Source organism: Diabrotica virgifera, chromosome 10 (genome assembly GCF_917563875.1).
Source record: "Diabrotica virgifera virgifera chromosome 10, PGI_DIABVI_V3a".
NCBI lineage: Eukaryota > Metazoa > Arthropoda > Insecta > Coleoptera > Chrysomelidae > Diabrotica > Diabrotica virgifera.
The window spans coordinates 128,901,188-128,923,604 of record NC_065452.1 but is presented as its reverse complement, the minus strand read 5'-3'; the positions used below and the strand labels follow the sequence as shown (position 1 = coordinate 128,923,604).

General features: G+C 34.7%; 1 protein-coding gene across 1 annotated transcript in view; it reads left to right on the top strand.

Annotated features, from left to right (window-relative positions):
* Positions 1-21,904, top strand: part of LOC126893446 (histone-lysine N-methyltransferase trithorax) — an 83,549-nt gene extending 61,645 nt beyond the window's left edge. The window contains exon 9 of the mRNA XM_050663648.1: positions 13,923-21,904. Within this exon, the coding sequence (XP_050519605.1) occupies positions 13,923-14,096 (174 nt within the window). The 3' untranslated portion in view covers positions 14,097-21,904. The remainder of the gene's footprint in view (positions 1-13,922) is intronic.
* The last annotated feature ends 513 nt before the right edge of the window (positions 21,905-22,417 follow it).

Sequence of the window (22,417 nt, the reverse complement as noted above, 5' to 3'; positions counted from 1 at the left end):
ATGGCATTCCATACTTGGCTTCTTTCTACGCTATCATATGCCTGTCGAAAGTCTATGAAGAGATTGTGTATGGGTCTGTTATACTCCCATCCCTTTTCTAGGAGCTGTCTCAGCGTGAATAGTTGATCTATTGTGGATCTGTTTGCCCTAAAACCGGCTTGATATTCTCCTAGGACATTTTCAGCATAGGGGGTTAGTCTACTAAGAATGATGTTTGAGAGGATTTTATATGCCGTGTTTAGGAGTGAAATTCCTCTATAATTCGCGCATTTTGTTTTGTCCCCTTTTTTGTAGATGGGCACTATGATGTTTTCCTTCCATCGTGCTGGTATCCTTTCTTCTAACCATATTTGTGTTATTAAGTGGTGGATTTGGCGATGTAGTGCGTCTTCACCATATTTCAGAAGTTCTGCTGGTATCTCGTCTGTACCCGGCGCTTTGTGATTTTTCAGCTTATTTAACGCCTTTTGGGTTTCTTCAAAAGTGGGATTTTCGACGGGCATGTCCGCTGTGATATACATCTCTTCTTTGTGCTGTTCTTCCTGTATGATGTTTAGGAAGTTCCCTGAAATACCCTTTCCATTCTTCTGTTAGTTCTTTATCTTTAAGACATACCTATTATAAAGTTATTATTCACCTTTTTGAACGCCTTTTGGCACTTTTACGAAATTATGCCTTTTCGACGCTTGTGGCATTTTTTCGACATTTGTTACAGATTTTGATAGTTTTTTTAATAAATTTTGATATTTTGAAATTTTTTTATAAAAATTATATACTTTACGTTGTCTTTTCGATGCTTTGCTTTACTTATGACACCCTTTTTAGACGGTTTTAATGATTTTTCCGCACATTATTTACATATTTGATGCTTTTTTATATATTTTCGAAGCTTATTATTCTCTTTTTTTTAATTCCGAACGCTTGCGGCACTTTTTGGGCATTTTTGACGTGTTTGATGGTCTTCCATCAATTTTTCTATATTTTCTTATGCAAATTCGATACCTTGCCTTTTTGACGCTTTCTCCACTTTTGACGCCTTTTTTCGGCGGTTTTTTTGATGGTTTTTCCGTATGCTACGTGCATTTTTGACGTTTTTTTACATCTTTTTGAAGTGTCTCACAGTTTTTTTGGCGCAATTGGGCGATTATTCTCATTTTTGGTGTCTCTATGTCGTTTCAACGATTGTGGCACTTCTAAATTTTAAAAATACTTATGAGTTTTTTATGGTACCTAATGACAAAAATATCTCCTGTGTGTTACAAAATTCACAAGGGCTTAAACTTTGCTAAAAATGAAACCTTGATATATTAAAAATTAAACCTGAAAAGAATCGATTGGTACACACACCCAAACTTATATGGAATCATCTGATATTTCTTATTATTTCGTGCGAATTTAAAAAAACGAACATACAAAATCAAACAATATTTATTTTAAAGCAATTTAATAACAAATACATAACAATTAAATAAAACAATAACTTATTTAACAAACAAATTGAAAGTAGTTGTCTTAAAGTCAATAGCATACAAAATTTCAATGTAAAACGAATAATGTTTAACTTGTTTTTATTTATTTTTTTTTGTATTTTGTGGTAGTCAGTGTTATCACCTCTAGTCCGTATTCAAGCTTCAGTTTGCGTGGGCATGCTCCTAATCAAATTATCGACATTTTGTTGTGGTAGGTGTTCTGTGGATTTTCCCGGCGAGCTCTAATGTTTCTTTTAAGCATATCCCACAGATACTCTATAGTGTAAAGCTCGGGTGAGCAAGCAGGACACTCTAAACCTTCTGCTTCAATGATGTCTCAAGTCACTCTAATGGTATGTGGAGGTCCATTATCATGCATGAAAATTAAATTTTCTCCTGTTGCACCTCTCTAGGGGTCGTATTTTCGAATTCAATCGAATATTTTCGCATACGAGTTAACTCGAATGAAAAATTTCGTATACGAACGTGAATGTGTACTTTTGAACGTCCTTCGAAATGTTATACGTATACGAGAAGAATTTGCATCGGCAACACTGCAAATTCGAATAACATTTACCTTATTTGTCATCTGAAGAGTCACAATGTTGCCATACTTTTTTTGTCTATTTCTTGTATAATTTCAATCAATGTTATATTTGTTATATATTATACTGGGGTATAATGTACAAGAATAAGATTGTATAAGAACGTTTAATATATAAAGATAACGACTTATAGTCTGAACAAATTATAAAAAAGGCCATTTTTGGGAAAAGTTATTTAGCAGTTATTTTAAGTGTAATCGAATCTTAAGATTGCATAGGTGTATTAGTAAAATCGATTTGCAAAGTCCGCAGAAAGTGTGCTATTTTGTTTAATATTATTTTTGTATCCACTATTTACACTGATATTTTACTATTTACTTTTCAAAACTTTACTTCAAAGCGATTTTTTAAATGCACCTTTATGTAATGTGATAGTATGAAATTGAGGATATGGCAACGGTGTCATATGTCAAGTTTGGAGCTTAGATCCATTGCTAAAATGCATACTGCATACATAAAGTTAGGTTAGGATATATTTTCAAGACAATCGTACATGTTCTTTCTTTCTATTAAAGAATTATTTAAACCAGCCATTGAAAATAAATTTCAATGTAAAAATATTGTATACAACAACACAATTAACACTATTATCGGCTAAAACTATCATGACAACTGAAATGACCTTTAAATGACAACAATAATTCGTATACGAGCATCACGATTCGAATGGTCCATACCCATTCGAGTCGTACACGAAGTATTCGAAAATACAAGACACCGGATTTCAATCGAAATTCTTCTAATTTCGTATGCGAAATATGCTCGAATTAATTCGAAAATAGAACCCCAGAGCCTAACTACAGGTTATCAACATACCTATGAGCAGTTAAAGTTGATTGGATGAAAATTAAAGGAGTTTTTTTTACGGATCGCAATTCCTCTCCAGAACATTATATTTCCCATTTTATGTTTGTGAACATTTCTGACAGTTTTTATTCTTGCTTGTCTTCCTCGACCTCTAAGTACATGATTTCGTGGGTCATCTGATTTTACACAAATCCTGACTTTTTCTGAAAATAGCACATTTTGTCAATTCCCAATGTTCCAGTTTTGGTGGAGAAGACAACAATTTAGGCGATCAATCCTGTGCTGCCTGGATAACGCGGGAACCCATAACTGTCACCTGCTGTATACTTCTTGGCACGAACTCTTCTTATCGTTTCAACTAAAACAGTTACGCCTACAGCTTCCAAAAGCTGCCTTTGAAGCTCCTGGTGAGAAGTGATTAGGTTTCTTCGAGCTGATTGGACAATTAAACGATCGTAGCGAGCCGTTTTTACTTTTTGGCGACTTTTCCTTGCTTTATTTTTGTGCTTTCCTAGCTTCTGTTACCTAGCATAGGTTCGCCTAGCATAGGTAGGCCAGAACGCCCTCTGTTACGCCCATCTCTGCAGCTATATCCCTCTGAAAACATTACTTGCTCCACAAGACCAATAATCTTTCCTCTTTGTAAGTTCTATAACCCCACATGAGGCATATTTTCGTCTTTGGACGCAAAAGTTAGTTTATTTATTTTCGTTTAATTTGCAACTGTAGCAAATAACCTATACCGTACCGAGCTGTACTATCTGATTGTCTTATCGAATTGTTTATTTTCAACAAAAAAATTTATACTTCACGACAATAACAACTTTTTTCAAAAGAAATAAATATTGTTTTGACATACATGGTGATTCCATATAAGTTTGGGTGTACTTACCTCTAGAATCTACCTCTATATCTAAAACGTATAAGAAACATTTTAGAGGCAAACAATGATTTTTAAAATTTTTATGATTATTAAAAACACAAATCAAAATCTGGGGTACTGTATGAATCATAAATGAAACTATTTATGTTTATACAGGGTGTTTCATTGGGAATCGGAAATACTTTAATGGTGAATAGAGGTCACCGAGGCCGTTCTAGGTATACTAAATTTTTTGCCCTACCGACTTTTATATCCGAGTTACAGGGTGTTTTATCGATTTTGCTCATTTCTTTCCTAAGCCATAACTTTAGAACCACCCTGTATATTTTTTTAATATTTGGTACACATATGTCTCATTCAGAACCCAAACGACCGACATACTAATCACAAGAAAAATCCAGATCCGGATTAACAAAAAATTATAAAATAATTGTGACCTTAAAACAACACCCTGTATATTTAAATTCTGAAAATCTGTTTGCATATTTGAAAAGAGCACAAAAAACTAAGTCTAATCGTTCGCTTCAATTTTTCGGCCAGACAATTTTATGACTTTAATTTTGAAATTATGTTGAATTTTTTAAGAACTCAACATTAAAAAGCAGGTTTTATTAACTTTTAATTATAAATTATTCAAGTTATTGAATAAATACTCATTTTAAAATTAATCAATACTTATTCACTACATCTGAACAACCCAATTATTAATCACAAGAAAAATCCAGGTCCGGATTAACAAAAAAACATAAAGTAATTGTGACATTGAAACAAAACCCTGTATATTGACATTTTCAAAATTTGTTTGCACATTTGAAAAGAACACAAAAATCAGAGTTTATCGGTTCACTTTGATTTTTGTGCAAAAATGTATTAACTTAAATTTTGAAATTAAATATATTCAAATTTTTAAGAACCCTGAAATTAATAATCTGGTTTTTAAAGCACTTTTAATAATAAATCATTCAAGTTAATGAATAAATACTAATTTTAAAAATAATCAGTTATTATTTACTGCATTAGACTTACTAATCACAAGAAAAATCCAGGTCCGTATTAACAACAAAATACAAAGTAATTGTGACCTTGAAAAAACACCCTGTATATTGAAATTGTTAAAATACGTTTGCACACCTGAAGAGAGCACGAAAAACCTAAGATTAATGTCCCGCTTTAATTTTTTGTGCAGACAATTTAATGACATTACTTTTGAAATTATATCGAAATTTTTATTATGAGTTCCCAGAGTTCTTAAAAATTTCGACACAATTTCAAAATTAAATTCATTAAATTGTCTGGCCAAAAAATTTAAGCGAACGCTTAAACTTAGTTTTTTGTGCTCTTTTCATAACTATGTGCAAACGGATTTTGAAAATTTCAATATACAGGGTGTTGTTTCAAGGTCACTGTTTACGAATTCAATTAATTTCTCATATTTTATTTAATATTTGCCGAACCAGTCGGTTTCCATATACTTGTATTTTTATGTGTAATTACTTACTTTTCCTCGAGTCTGCGAAGAGTAAATAGGCTCTTTGTCAAGCATTGTCAATTCGTACTGTAGTCAGTTAAATAAAGTGATAAAACTGTTATCTACAATTTTTGTCATTCCACTGAAGTGAACGATATTTATTCTCATCAACCAATGGTCCTTTGTTCGCCGTATAGTGCATAAGATTATTGAAATCCAGCGTCAATAATAAATTACCAGTTTAAATTTTATTATTACCAGTAAATCCAACCAGCCAGTTCAAGACGGCATATCATCACGGTAAAAAGTTAGTGAAATTTTCGGTCGTCGACAACCAGCAGCTTGTAGAACAAGTGTGTTTGCCGGTACCAATGTAAGTTTTTCCTTTTTATTGATTTCCTATTCTAACCAATATTTTTTAAATATTTCGTTATATTTCGCTTTGTGTGAGCCAGTTTTTATTCAAATTTATATTTAATGATATTTGAACTTTATATTTTTAAATGAGATTGCCAATTATATTTGTAATAAACTGAACCCTGAATTATTTTAAAATTAGAATCGGTTTTTTTGGTATAAATTGCTTTCATTTAATTAATAGTATTTGAATTATTTCGGAATAGGATTGATATTAAGCATACATTTCATTCATTTAATTAAAATAAAATGCCGGAATCAAAAGAAACGAAAGAATCCGAAAGGTTGCGTAAAAGTAGGGAATCTGTTAGAAATCGTCTCGATACCTTCGCAAATACATTGATAAAATAGCTATACCGGGGTCGTCGGATAATTTGCCGGTCACCGAACTTTCAGTCAGATTAGATCGGGCTGAAACAATAATACAGGAATTTGAAGTTGTTCAGGGTAAAATAAACGCGTTAGTAGATGATGTATCAGATGAAATAAAATATCGTGAAGATTTTGAAAATGTTTATTTTTCTACTATAGCAAAGGCAAAAGAGCTTCTGCAGCCTAAGCCTATTATATCTAGCAACGAAAATGCAAATCAAAGTTCACTTTCTGATCGCAATAGCTCATTCAATTCAGGGATAAAGCTACTAACCCTTCATTTGCGTCAATAGGGATGTTCACAAAAAATTAAAAAGTCATTTCAAACATGTAAAACGATTAAGAAACACCCTAGGAATAATTGTCCAAAATTTCAACAAAATTGAAAAAGCGTTTCTATAAAAAATCTTTATTAGAAATCTAGCATTATTTTAAATTTCAAGAACGCTTCTCTATTGGCCTGACGTCACTAGTTGCATACCCCAAGCGCGCGCCATTCTCATAGTGTTACTGTTTACCTGTTTGACGTTTCAGGTCATTTTATTTTGTTCTCTTCTTGTTTTATCAGGGTTAAAGTGGAGTTTTATAGTGAATTTGTTTAGTTTAAAGTGGATAGACTGTTTGTAAGGACATATTTTGGGTTTTACAAAAATAAACAAATAAAATGGAAGAAGATTTTCAGAAAGCCGATTCGTATAAACTACCGACTGTAGTGTAGATGTAACAATGGTGTATGGTTTATTGGCATCTTGTAAAAAAATAAATCTACCACAGCTTTACTGAGTGTATATATTATATATTTTACTCCACAAAAAAACAATAGAGAAAGTTGTATGCATGCATTGTACGCATGCATATTGTATACATACATTGGCTGGTTATTACTTTACCTTGGTTAGGTGTAAGTTTTTAAGTCATGAGTGTCTTTTTTTCCGGGTCCGCGTTTGCTCTCTATTTTACCTTGCTTTATCAGTTGGAGTATACGATATTTATCATGCCTCATGATATGACCGAAATATTTAAGATTTCGTTTCTTAATTGTAAAAGAGATTTCTTTTTGTTTTCCCATTCGACGCAATACCTGTACGTTGGTGTGGGTCGCCCAGGATATTTTGAGGATACGTGGGTACACCCACATCTCGAATGCCTCTAGCTTTTTCATTAATGTTTCCATTATTGTCCAGGCCTCTGCGCCATATAGCAAGACCGGAAATAATAACATTTTAGCAGCCGCATTTTTAGTGGGAGAGAGATATTATGTCGCAATGGGTGAAAATATTTCTCATGCATGTTGTTAAATGTTGCTATGTCCTTTTCAACTCTAGATCTTATTTCGGTTGTTTCGTATTTCGAGTTGACAACTGTTCCAAGGTAAAAAATATTTTTGAACTTGGGTATTATACATTTTCATTTCAACCAATCTTTTCACTAAATTATTAATGATTAATATAATATAAAGTCATACCTACATCCACATGTAGTTATTTCAAGGTTTACTTTTACTGTATGTATTATTAGAATCCCGTTTTTAGGAATATCCCAGTTTAAGGAATACAAATTTGAGGTCCCGAAACTTTTTCATTTACTCTTTAAGGGGGTAGGTGCAAAATCTTGGTCCAATGCTATTTAAATTCATTCATTTTTTTCGAATCCTGAGAAAACTAATAAGTATTTTTGAAAAATGTAAATGCAGAAAGAACGATTACATTATTACCAAGGGCCGAAAGTCTCTGGAAAACTTCTATAATGTTTATTTTATTAAGTTAGTTCTTTAAGTTAGTTATTTTAAGTTCTAGCTGCAACAAACCATTTCTTTTTCTGTTTTAAATTGGCTGGAACGGTAATAAAAATCTTGTCAGAACTGTTTTTTGATGTATTTACACACCCAGGAACAAAACACCACTTATTTGGCTTTATTTTCAATAATTAAATACGTAAAAAACTGCGCACATTCAAATACACTGAGTAAATAAGTATACAAAACTAGTCGTCGATCAAAGACGTTACGACTGCTGACGTCACAGACCGTAGCCTCGCTGCAGGGTACCGTTTTTCTAGCCTCCAAGAAAATCAACATTATGAACTCATTTATCTTAAAAAATATAAATTTTTAAACAGTTTTATGATTGTTACGTTTTTATATACCTTGTAATCTATTGAATTTAACTATATTTAAAAATTAGTGAACATCCCTATTTAGCGGGAACTATTCAAACTGGTTAGATTATCATGATGGTTTCGATACAATAATCGTTAAAAATAATGATATAAGTGACATTCAGAAATTTCATTATTTAAAATCATCCCTATCGGGGACAGCTGAAAAGATCATAAATTATATTAAGGTTTCTGCAGCTAATTTTACAGTAGCGTGGAAGCTTCTTTGTGACATGTATTCTAATGAGCCTTTACTAATCCATAATCACATCAAGTCCATTTTTCATCTAAAGGTAGTTAATCGTGACAGTTCTAAGTGTCTCCAACATCTAATTGATGGATTAACTAGTAATCTGCGATCTCTAGAATCCTTACGGGAGCCAGTAAGCACTTGGGACTCAGTCACGATTTTTATAATTCTAGAAAAACTTGATCCTGAAATTGCCAAAGATTGGGACAAGGAGAGTCGAGGTAATGCCCCTACGTCGGTAAAGCCTACTCTCGACGATCTTCTAAAATTCTTGCAGCATCGAGCTGATACTTTAGAAAAGTTCGAAGCAAGATCTATCAAGGGAGGTTCTAGTTCCAAAGATCATTCTCATTCTTCATCTCATAGGTCTAAAACTAAAAATACAAGTCAATCATTCGTCAATAATGGAGATTCTCTTCAGATCTGTGTCCACATTGGAATGGCCCTCATAAAATGTCAACTTGTACTTCTTTTCAAAATTTAGATGTGCATGCGCGCATGCGTGAGGTCAAAAGGGTACGAACGTGTTTTACTTGTTTATTTATAGGACATCAAAATACCAGTTGCAAGTATGGTAAGTGCAAGAAATGTGGAATACGCTTCTCCACGTTAATGCAGAAAATAGCAATTCTCCAAGTTTCTTCGGATAATCAAACTCCACAAACATTTTCATGTCATCCAGTTCAGAATTCGTTTGCACTGCTGTCAACTGTCACAGTCCAAATTCCAGATCGGTCTGGAGTTAAACATAATTGTAGAGCCCTTCTAGACAGTGGTTCTCAGTCACATTTTGTCACGTATAGTCTGGTTTTCAAATTGGGTCTCTCCAAGGAACCTGCCGACATTTCAGTGGTCGGTGTCACTCAAATATCTTCAAGGATAAAGCACAAGAGTAAGTTGTCAGTATATTCGTTATATTCTTCTTTTTCGACAACCTTAAACTGTCTTGTTACTTCTTCAATTTGTGGTCATGTTCCAAGTATTCCGATCGACGTAGACTCTGTCTCTATTCCATCGAATATTCGCTTGTCTGATCCAAATTTCAATATTCATTCCGGCATAGATCTTCTCATAGGTGTAGAGCTTTTCTGGGATCTTCTGTGCGTTGGACAAATCAAATTGGGTCCTCAGAAACCCATTTTACAAAAAACCAAATGTGGCTGGGTAATTTCTGGCCCACTGCCCAAAAGGTACGATCATCAAATCGTCACTTGCAATTTCGCACAGCAGAATGAATGTCATCATCTATCAAGGTTCTGGGAAATAGAAGAGTGTTCACTTCTCCCACCTCTTTCAAAGGAGGAAATAGAGTGCGAGGAACACTTTAAATCGACTCATAAAAGAAATTCGAATGGTCGTTTTGTAGTCGGTCTTCCATTAAAGAATTCGACTGATACTCTGGGTGAATCTAGGAGCAGAGCTGGAAAAATATTCTTTATTCTAGAACGAAAACTTCAGAATAATCCTATCATGAAGGATATGTATGTTTTATTTATGGACGAATATATTTCAATGGGTCATATGTCTAAGGTTGAGGAGCCTGGAGAATAGTCTCACTACTCAGCTGCGTGTAGTCTTCGTTGATTCTTGCCCTACCACTTCAGGTGTTTCAGTTAACGATCTTCAAATGGTCGGACCAGTCGTCCAAAATGATCTTATATCAATTCTATTTCCATTTAGGCAACACACTTATGTGGCTTCTGCTGACATCGCCAAATTCTATTTTGTCCTTCTGAACGAAACCTTCAGCTAATTCATGGAGACGGGATCCTCAGGAGCCTTTGCAAACTTATTTTCTGAACACGTTAACTTACGGCACTGCCTCTGCCAGCTTTCTTGCTACAAGATGCCTGCTTCAATTATCTTATGAAAATTCTGAGCAGTATCCTCAAGCTGCAAAGATTATTAAAAATGATTTCTACGTGGATGACCTCCTGACGGGGTCTGATTCAGCCTCAGAGCTTCTTCAACATTGTCAAGAAATTGATCATATATTATCAAAAGGTTGTTTCCCTCTTCGAAAGTGGGTTTCGAACGACCCTTCACTTCTTACAGATATTCAGGATTCTTTGGTCCCTTCAGATCTTCCTTTCTCGCTAGGTTCTTTTGAAATTACAAGAACTCTGGGACTGCAGTGGTGTCCAAAATCCGACCTTCTTCAGTATCATATATCCTCTGACGTTCTTCCTAGAACGGTTACTAAAAGGTCTATACTTTCTGGGATATCCCATATATTCGATCCTCTTGGTCTTCTTAGCGCCACAATTATCATTGTAAAAATTTTAATGCAACGTATGTGGTTGGAAGGCTTGAAGTGGGATCAAGCTGTACCTCTAGACATCCACACAAAGTCGCTTTCATTTCGGGATCAGCTCTGCCATTTAAACAATGTAAGAATTCCTAGACATGCTATCATTGCAAATTCTTCAACTATTGAGCTGCATGGCTTCTCTGACGCTAGCGAAGCTGCATATGGTGGCTTATTTATTTTCGAAGTATTGATCACCAAGGTAATATATCGGTGCGTCTCTTTTGTGCCAAGACAAGAGTATCTCTTGATATTGTCACGGCTCGTGAAGAAAGTCACAGAATCGCTCAGTCTTCAATTTCATGATATTGTTCTTTGGACAGATTCCACTATCGTCTTAGGGTGGATCAGAACCTCGCCACATATTCTTAAAACATTCGTGGCTAATAGAGTGTCTGAAATTCAATCCAGCACTTCGTCTAGCGCTTGGAGACATGTCGGTACCAAGGATAATCCTGCGGATTTATTGTCCCGATGTGTGGAACCCAGTCGACTTAGGTCATCAAAAATTTGGTGGCACGGTCCTCCCTTCCTCATGGAATCTCCTGGTAGTTGGCTGGTCCTAATCATTCAGCCTGAGCAAGATCTTCCGGAGACTAAGAAAGTTGCTCATTCTTTGGTCACAAATTTCGTGCAATCCTTTCCATTCCAGAATTACAGCAATTTCTCGTTTCTCACAAGAGTCATTTCTCGTTGTTTGCGTCTGTTCCGAAATAGTTCAGGGTCAAGATGCAGAGTTTCCGATCCTCTAACCACCATACAGCTTCAAGCCTCTGTCATATGTATTGCAAAGATGGTTCAAGCAGAGATATTTCCAAAGGAACTTCATAACCTTTCCAAGGGAAAATCGCTGTCTTCTAAAAGTAAAATTTTTTCTTTAAATCCATTTCTGGATAGTGATGGAGTAATCAGAGTTGGTGGTAGATTACGCAACTCTAAATATGATTTTAATAAAAGCCATCCAATACTTCTTCCTGCAAATCATCCTGTTACGACTATGATCTTTCGGTCGGAGCATCTAAGGTTGTTGCATGCCGGTCCTCAGCACTTATTGTCCGTCGTTCGTGAACGTTTTTGGCCTATTTCAGGTAAATCTATTGCGAAACAGGTTGTTCGTCAATGTATACGCTGTTTTCGTGCCAATCCTCCTCAATGTACACCCATGATGGGAGATCTTCCTGCATCTAGAGTAAATCCATCGTTTCCGTTTGCAATCACGGGAGTGGACTATGCAGGCCCATTCACTCTCAAAACAAGACAAGGTAGAAACCCAGGTACTTACAAGGCTTATGTTAGTCTTTTTATTTGTCTAGCTACTAAAGCGATACACTTGGAACTGGTCACAGACTTAACTACGTCTTGCTTCCTCGCTGCTTTAAGACGATTTATAGCTAGAAGAGGCAAGCCAGTTCAAATGATGTCCGATAATGGCACGAACTTCGTAGGTTGTCGTAACGAGCTTAAGCATCTCGGTAAGTTTATCAAATCTAATGAAAAACAAATCGCGGAATCATGCTGCAATGATGAAATCAATTGGCAATTTATTCCTTCGCATTCCCCTCATTTCGGCGGAATATGGGAGGCGGGAGTAAAATCTATGAAATCGCATTTAAAAAGAATCGTTACGGGATCTCATTTAACTTATGAAGACTTCTCAACTGTGCTCTCAGGTGGAAGGTATACTAAATTCACGCCCTTTAAGTCCTATGCCCTCCGATCCTTCAGACCTTTTACCTATAACCCCGGCTCACTTTCTGATAGGGAGGTCCATGAATTCCATACCAGAAGTAGACGTTTCTAATGTCAACCCTCTTCGGTTATCAAGATTTGAACATCTTCAGCAACTCCGTCAACATTTTTGGCGAAGATGGTCTTTGGAGTACGTTTCGGAGATGCAGCAGAGACAAAAGTGAAAGGTGAATCAATTCCAAATCAAGGTTGGTGCTCTTGTCCTAATCAAAAGTAAGGACGCACCTCCTCTCCAGTGGTCTCTGGGACTTGTGGAACAGTTGCATCCAGGGGCTGACAACATTTCTAGGGTTGTCACACTTAGAACAGCTAAAGGACTCGTTCGTGTAGCAGTTGTGAACATTTGCCCACTTCCAAGTGAATAGAAGTCGCCAAGTAACAGTGATTATTCATTGACTGTAATATATTACGTTTAATTTCATTTTTAATTAATTGAAAGCTTTCCCTTTCAAGGTGGGAGGCATGTTTACGAATTCAATTAATTTCTCATATTTTATTTAATATTTGTTTAAATCCCGCTGCGACGGGCCTGGACTCTTTTTACAACATGTAGATCTAATGCCGAACCAGCCGGTTTCCATATACTTGTATTTTTATGTATAATTACTTACTTTGCCTCGAGTCTGCGAAGAGTAAATAGGCTCTTTGTCAAGCATTGTCAATTCGTACTGTAGTCAGTAAAATAAAGTGATAAAACTGTTATCTACAATTTTTGTCATTCCACTGAAGTGAACGAGATTTATTCTCATCAACCAGTCACAATTACTTTATGTTTTTTTGTTAATCCGGACCTAGATTTTTCTTGTGATTAATAATTGGGTTGTTCAGATGTAGTAAATAAGTATTGATTAATTTTAAAATGAGTTTTTATTCAATAGCTTTAATAATTTATAATTAAAAGTTAATAATACCTGCTTTTTAAGTCCAAGTTCTTAAAAAATTCAATATAATTTCAAAATTAAAGTCATAAAATTGTCTGGCCGAAAAATTGAAGCAAAGATTAGACTTAGTTTTTTGTGCTCTTTTCAAATATGCAAACAGATTTTCAGAATTTAAATATACAGGGTGTTTTTTAAGGTCACAATTACTTTATAATTTTTTGTTAATCGGGACCTGGATTTTTCTTGTGATTAGTATGTCGGTCGTTTGGGTTTTGGATGAGACACATGTGTACCAAATATCAAAAAAATATACAGGGTGGTTCTAAAGTTATGGCTTAGGAAAGAAATTGGCAAAATCGATAAAACACCCCGTAAGTCGGTTATAAAAGTCGGTAGGGCAAAAAATGTAGTATACCTAGAACCGCCTTGGTAACCTCTATTCACAATTAAAGTATTTCCGTTTCCCAATGAAACACCCTGTATAAGTAATAAAATTTTATAAATAGATCTATAATTGAAATTGTTTTATATTATAGTCCTTTTGATTTATTTTTAGCCTAACTGCTACTCGAAAGTAGTGGAAATTTTAGGACATAAACATATAATAATTTTCGCCTTACGACGAATTCCTAGTGGGGAGGAGTTGACCTATGATTATAAATTCCCTTTTGAAGAAGATAAGATTCCATGTACATGTGGATATAAAAAATGTCGAAAGTTTTTGAACTGATTCTAAGTGAAAATTGCTTTTGTTGTATATTTGTAATTGTAAAAAGCTGTAAATATCTCAGATTGTTTTGTTTCATTTCAAAAAACATTTTTATCGAGAAACCGTACTAGCTATTTTTATACACTCACCAGCACAATTAACCGCCCACCTTGTATTTCTTTCAATTTGCAGAAATTGTCAATTTTGGACCACATTTTATGAAAGATACGGTGAAAACTATCTTTGAGGAAAAGAAAACTATAAGATTATTGAAAAATGTCGTTTATCAAGGGATGCTTAGCAAAACTCCAATGTTTAAAAATCTTCGAAGAAAATTCGAACATAATAAATCAAAAATGAATAACCGTTTTCAATTTCGTTGCAACACGAAACTACAGCCGCATCATTATTCTAGTCCAATCAGAGAGTGCAGCAAGCACCTCTACCGGTTTCGAAACTTATTAGTCTCTCATCAGGAGGCACATATGCTGCTCTCTCTGACCCAACTAGGACAACGAAACATTGCAACGAACGAAAAACAGGGATACTCTAGCGGCAACTGCTGTAGTTTCGTGTTGCAATAAAATTGAAAATGGTTATTCATTTTTTATTTACATGTTTACTCTGATTGGAGTACGAAGGGAACCATTCTCGTTGGAACTTTACCACGCTGAGTAGATGGGACGTGAATTATACATTGTAAAAATGTGTTGGGTTAAGATCGGGACTGGCTGGCCATGGTAAAACTTGAATCCCGACCTCATTAAGGTACTCATGTGTGAATCTTGCGGCATGGCAACGTGCATTGTCATGTATTAATCTAAATGACATGGTCTTGGAGAACTTTTTTCACGTATCTTCGAGTATTCACACTGCCTTTATCGATCACGTTGCAGACAATGAAGCGGTCATCTCGAATTGCAGTGCAGGCCGGCACGCACTCTTGATCTTAACCCTTGAACACATTTGGGACAACCTCAAAAGACAGGATAGAGCAATGGTACCAGCCCCTACATCCCTCGGAGAGCTCAAGACGGCTGCGCTAGAGGAGTGGCACAATATCCTCCAATCCCCAAGATTGCCGAACCGGCTCCAAGAGGGCCTAAGGGTCAGAGGCGGCAACAGCCATTATTATTACTCATAATTTTTTAAGTTATACTTCTTTAGGCACGAGGGTGAATTTTTACATTCCCCGGCGCATGCGCACACGGACAGTATGGTATTAAAATTTAATAGTGACTATTTAATAGTCGCTACATCTTTTAAGTTATGTAGCACAAATAAGGTGTGCATGAAAAGAGTATATCGTCGACCTAATATGTAAACTGCGTAACTCCATTTAACCAAATTTTACAAGAGAGCAAAAAACTATCTCTCCAAAGACTAATGCTAATACTACGTACATATCTCCCATTTTGAAAGACAGGATGGTAAAACGGAAATATTTTATAGATACACATATTACTAAATATTACTAACATTTTGTATATTGTTGAATAAGTATTTAATATTACTTACCACCAACTTTTTCTTCTCGTGTGGGATGACAAAATAGGGAGTTACGAATTTTTCATACTAAATTTGGCGACAAGGGAGATACGGTGTATACGGAGAGGTCGCTATTTACTCATCTGGTAAAAATATGCATGTGCTACCTTTTTTAAACGATAAGTAGGGACTTTTTGAAACAGATGGCAGTGATAATTCATTTTCAGAAAATTATGGAGTTACGCAGTTTACATATTATTTATAAATATTTTTTGGTAAATATATTTATTATAATTTTTATGTCTGTGGATTTGTCTTCCTCCTCATAAGTATTATTGAAAATGTTTATTTTCATTTAAAGTATCTGTCACCGAGATTGTAATTATGTACGAGAAATGATCCACTGAATATAAAAGCCGTGGTAGCTGATCGGTAGAGCATTCGCCTAGGGATCGAGAGGTCCCCTGTTCAAATCCTGACAAAGTCATTTTTTTTTGGTATTATTTTTGTTCTTTCTAAAATTAGTTTAATATTTAAATACAATACAAAAAACTGTTTAAAGTAGATAGGTATTGATTTCGTTAAAATCATAATATGAAGTTAGATTATATCATAATAAAAGTATAACTTCTTAAATGCGCACAAAGTACACACACACATTCTTTTTTAATTAGGCCATGATTTTCAAAATTGTTTATTTGAATTTTCTTCGAAGATTTTTAAACATTGGATTTTTACTAATACCTTGATAAACGACTTTTTTCAATAATTTTTTAGTTTTCTTTTCCTCAAAGATAGTTTTCACCGTATCTTTCATAAAATGTGGTCCAAGATTGACAATTTCTACACATTGAACGAAATACAAGGTGCGCGGTAATTGTGTGGTGAGTGTATTTGAAACTTTTTTGATAGATTTTGTTTTATATATTGTACAAATTTGGATTGGAAACGAGGTACTTGTGTATAATTATTACGGAAATATTTAATTTATTGTAAATGTAAATCGACTATTAAAAATGTTGTTGAAATGTGACAAATAAAATATATTTCTCCTTCCTGATGTAGCACCTATTATAGCCATTAAAGAGTAATAACATTCTTAAATTAATGTTAGTTTTGTAAACTCAAAGTATTCAAAAATTTTGTAAGAATTTTGGCTGTGACGATATATATGCATTTGTGCCATTGGCTCCATAGGTGCTATATTTAAATTTTGATAAAATAATATCATGTGATATGTTATGCATACTTTTACGAAAACTTTTTCACTTTCAAAATACCAGTTTTCAACCAATTTTAACGATTTTCCTTTGTCGTATGACTTAAATTGTGAACATATCTGTTGTCTCTCACTGTGTAATTATCGATAATATTCTCTTCTACAAAAATTTATTTAAACTACTCTAAAAATTTAAGGGACTACTTTTTCCTCAAAATTAATGGAGACAATATTTGGAAAATGTCAACAGGTCTACAAATATCGACAAATTTATAAAACCTGTAACCTAGAAGACACCAATAATAAATAAAATGAAGATACTATACTAAATTTACAATCAATATGCAGTAGAAGTAATCAAACCAAGACACTTTAAATGTTCCTAGGAGCACTCCCGAATCATAATTTACAATGTATAAACTTTGAAAATCATGATTTGGTATTTACAATGTATATACATTGTAAATTGTGATTCGGTATTGCTCCTAGTAGCATTTAACGTGTCTTGGTTTGTTGATTTCTACTGGATCTTGATTTTAAATTTACTATATATTTATTTCACGTTAAGAAAGGAAACTTTTGTCTTATGCAGATCAGTGTTGCCAAAACGCTCAGGCAAATGTTATTAGTAGACTGCCGATATACGATTCATTCTAATCAGACGGCGTGGCATCGGCGCGCTTCTATCGTCCATAAGAAGTACGTAGCCCTATCTACGCAACGTCCCGTTCTTAACTTGAGACGCTCTATAGGAGCAATATCAAGGAAAACGGGAAGAGACAAAATAAGAATCAACATCTTCAGGGAACAATACGGCGTACAAGGGGTAGTCGAGGAAGAAGATAATAACGGTAGAAAGAAAACCAGCTGTCAAGTGATCACCGTGAAAACCACCAAAGAGGGGGAGATATTGCTGGCAGTCTACCTCTCAAGAAATATTTTAGCAACGGAATTAACAGGTCGTCAGATCTACAAGAAGAAGATATTAAGAAAGATCAATATTTAGTTGATTCATTTGTATCGAGATGGGGTTGGAACAAGATAAAGATAGCTATAACAAAGGCGGGAAAAACAGGCGAAAAGAAATTTACACAAAGAAAACACTGATATGACAAGGATAAAATCAGAATAAAGGTATTGCGATGCTCAAATTGTAATGAGAAGGAAAAGGGGAAGCCAGTAATAACAAAAATGGAAAAAAGTGCAATCAAAAGCATAAAGAAAGGATGCATGCCACAAACAATATATTGAAGAATGGAAACAAGGATATCATAACAGACTAGAAAGAATGTTTTAGTGTCCTCTTGAGTATAAGAAAGAAGAAGAACAGTTAGGAAGGAAACCCTAGCCGAGATTAAAAAATAGTCAAGCGATAAAATCGTTATGGATCAAGAAAATTTCATAAAGCAAATAAGGCGAAGAAAATGAAGATGGCGGGGCCACATAAGATGACAGATAACATTACCAGGACTGCGCTGGATTGGAATCCTTGAGGCCGACGGAAAGTAGGCAGACCTAAAAAGACTTTGAAAAGGACAGTACTGGACAAAGGGAAATAAATGGAAAAAATCCTGGCGTGAAATCGAAGCACTAGCGAGAAGTAGAGTTCGCTGGAAGCCCTATGGTCCTTTTAGAAATCTCGGGACTATATATCGATGGCTGAGTATGAAAAGCTCGTATGTCATTTTACAGGAGAGACAAAAAACCGAATTTTTGCATGCTCTAACCGAAAACAAAAAATTATCTTTACGTATTTTAAGTTATGACTATATTTAGATCGTTACAAATAAATTTTTCACTTATGTTTATGTTGTTGAGTATGCAGAAATTCAGTTTTTGTCTCTTCTGTAAAGTTGCCTGTAAAATGACATTCAAGGTTTTCGTACTAAGCCATTTTTCCATCATATTTTGCTGTTCAATTGAAAATCTTTTTTAATGGTAACCAGTAGTGGAGAGAGGGTGAAGCCTTGCCTCATGCCTTTAATGGTTTCCACTTATTTCTCTATACAGACCGTTGGTAATCCTTGATTCCGTCTTTTGATTCCAGTATAATCGTTGGATCATCCACATACAGGGTGTTTGGTAAAGAATGGGCCATAGCTTAACCGTAGATTTCTGAGGTTAAAATAGGTCGATTTAAGCTAACTTACCTTAGTACAAAAGTTGATAATTACCGAAATACAGGGTGTCAAAGTTAAACTATTATTTTATTTATTCTTGAATATTTCCTAACAGGCATGGAATAATAACACGAAATTTGGTAAGCTGGGGTTTTTTGGAACGAGAAATCTAAATTCGCCACCAAAAATTATGCATTGCCCAGAGGACGCCACATACGTGTTTCAGTGCTCATTTAATACGTTCAGTTTTTTTATCCCCCACTTTACATACTTTTTGAATCAAAATTTGTATTCTCTTAATATTTCTACTTAAAAAAGGTATACTACATTTATCTCGCTAAACTCAACTGCTTTCGAAATAAACGTATTTTAAATCTGCGATACAACATATTTTTGTGCATAATATCATTGTAATTAGACCCGAAAAATAAACTTGAAACCATAATAATTGTGCCAATTCTCATATTTATGTCATTGCATCCATTGTCCAATGTCCAAATGTCCATGTCCAAAAATTGAAAAAATCTAACACATCCGTCAAAGAAAAGCGTGGCGCGTGTTCATCGAATAAACGGTTTTCGTTCCACACTTTTTGGACAATTCGACGTAGATCTCAGGATCGAATTGTTTTGTAATGCCCCTTTGTCCGCTTCTTCTCGATCGACGATGGTAAATAAATGTTTGAGTGTGGAGTAAAAAATATGGTTTTATTGACAGCTACGTATAATTACACTAAAGATGTTGTTCAGGTAACTTTCTATAATAGACTGCCTTTAATGACAGCTACTGATAATAATTACTCTCGGCGTAACTTCTAACAACGACTTACGTACTTGTTAACGAGGTAACTGTTTCAATTAGACTGCAACCCAAAATAATCCCTTTGGTTAATTTATAATCTCGTCAAAATATACAATTCATCAATAAGTTGCATGACAACCGAACTACGGACTTTGCATGTTGAAAGATTGCAACTACAGTTTAAAGGAAGCTATTGCAAAACTTGTAAAGTTCAATTGGAAAATATATTATTTGGCATTTTATTAAGTTTGCAGGTTGAATGGACTCTAATTATTAAAATATTACTCGATGTTTCCCAATGTTTCAATTATATATGGTGAAACTATAAAAGTTTAGGAAGTTAAGAAAAAATGTGAGATTACAAATTAAGGGATTAATTTGAGATTGAACACTTTTCTTTAACGAATGTGTTTTTTTCAATTTATTTTTATTTTTTGCTTTTTAGTTGATTTTTTTATAATATTTTTAATTTTAGTCACTCGTTACTAAAGAAAAGCGTTTCTTAAAATTTTTTTTATACTTTTATTTTTTATTTTTTAGTCTTACACTTTTTAAACATTAAAATATATCGTCATGTTTATTAAAATATGTATAAAACATATGATGTACTAACATGAAAAGTAGTCGGAATTGGCAAAAAATTCGAAACTTTATTGTTTATTAATGAAGCATAACGTAAACAATTAACGTAAAAAGTGAAATTATGTATTGTTCATTAGCTAAATCCGTAAAAGTTTTAAGTTTTTACATTGTAAAAAACAAGAGAATTTAAGCGTTTTCCATTAAAATCGTTTTTTTTTTATTTAAACAATAAACATGAAAAAAAATTTTTATCGACTATTCGTGTATTGTTCCCGCGAATGCATATGTCTGCAAATTGTCATTCATTTGCATTGAAGAAAAGGCAGTGAAATTAACGTCTAAAGATTTGACGCAAACTATTGAACTAAAGGTGTGAGGGACCAGGCACCTGGCAGAAATTGTGCGACTGAATCCAAATTTTCATTTAATTTAAGAAAATGTCAGCGAATTGGTACATGGAACGTCCAGGGACTGATCCAAAACCCTGGAAAGTTACACATAATTGAAAAAGAAAGGTAGACCACAATCTTTCGGTACTGGGTCTCTCTGAAACTCACTGGAGAGGTAAAGGGCATTTTAAAAAACTGCTGGCAACGTCGTCTATTTTTCAGGCCCAGATAACAAAAGTACAAATGGAGTCGCAATAATTGTACCCTCTATTAAACTTAACGACTGCGTAATTGGATATAATACTATTGATGACAGGATAATATCCCTTAAAATGAGAATATCCACCCAATACCCTACACCTTGTCCATGTATACGCTCCTACAACAGCTGCAAAAGAAGAAGACATCAATAGGTTCTATGGTCGTCTAGAAGAAACTGTTCACGCTATTCCGAATCGTGAACTCATCATAATTCTAGGAGATTTTAACGTCAAAGTGGGGTCATCTAATGAAAATATTGAAGGAGTGCTGGGCAAAAAATGGACTGGGACAGAGAAATGAGAATGGCGACCGTCTAGTGGAGTTCTGTGTAGAACAACATCTTACAATTACAAACACGTTATATCAACATCATCTACGGAGATTATACACATGGCGCAGCCCAGATGGACGAACAAGGAATCAAATAGACTACATCCTAATAAGATCAAGATGGAAGTCGTCGGCCATCAACTGTAAAACATATCCTGGCGCAGACTGCGGAAGCGATCATCAACTCCTGGTATTGAACGTTCGACTTCGTTTTAAAGTTCCCAAAAGAAGACCCCGGAGAAAAGTCATGTCTCTAAATCCATCAAAAATCAATGACTTCCAACACAACCTAGAAGAAGCTCTCTCTTTAGACCAAGTAGATAGTGACCCTGAGAGCACTTGGATTTATTTCAAAGATAAGCTAATCGAGGCTGCAAAAGACTGTGAGGCAGCGGTTTCCACTGGCCGTAAACCATGGATATCCGATAATACGTGGACTGTGATTCAACGCAGAAAAGAACACAAAACTAGACACGGAACAAACGATGAATACAGAGCGTTATCGCAAGAAATCAAAAAACAGTGCCGCAAAGACAAAGCTGATTACATCTCTCAAATATGCAGAGAGATAGAGGAACATGGCTGTCGAAATGAACCGAGGGATTTATTCCAGAAGATCAAACTCCTTACCAGATAATTTAAACCTCAAACGTGGTCTGTAATAGATAAGGGAGGTAATCTAAAGAGCGATACTGACGAAATATTGGAAACATGGAGAAACTACTGTGACGAGCTATATAAAAATAACGAGGTATCAGCAGAACATCAGTGGCCCTCTGACTACCCTAGAGAACCTACTGTCTTACTCGCTGAAGTCAAAGATGCAATTAAATCACTAAAGAGAAATAAATCCCCAGGCATTGATTCAATACCATGTGAAATACTACAGTTACTAGGTGACAAAGGAATACATATCATCCATTCTATCTGTGTCGCTGTTTGGAATTCAGGAAAATGGCCATCTGATTGGTGCACCTCAATTTATATCCCGCTACACAAAAAAGGAACTACTACCAGATGTGAAAACTACCGCACACTGTCACTAATAACACATGCTAGTAAAATCTTGTTGCATATCATCAAAAACAGTTTAAAAACCTATCTACATTACCAAATACCTCATGAGCAAGCGGGATTTGTAAAGGGTAAAGG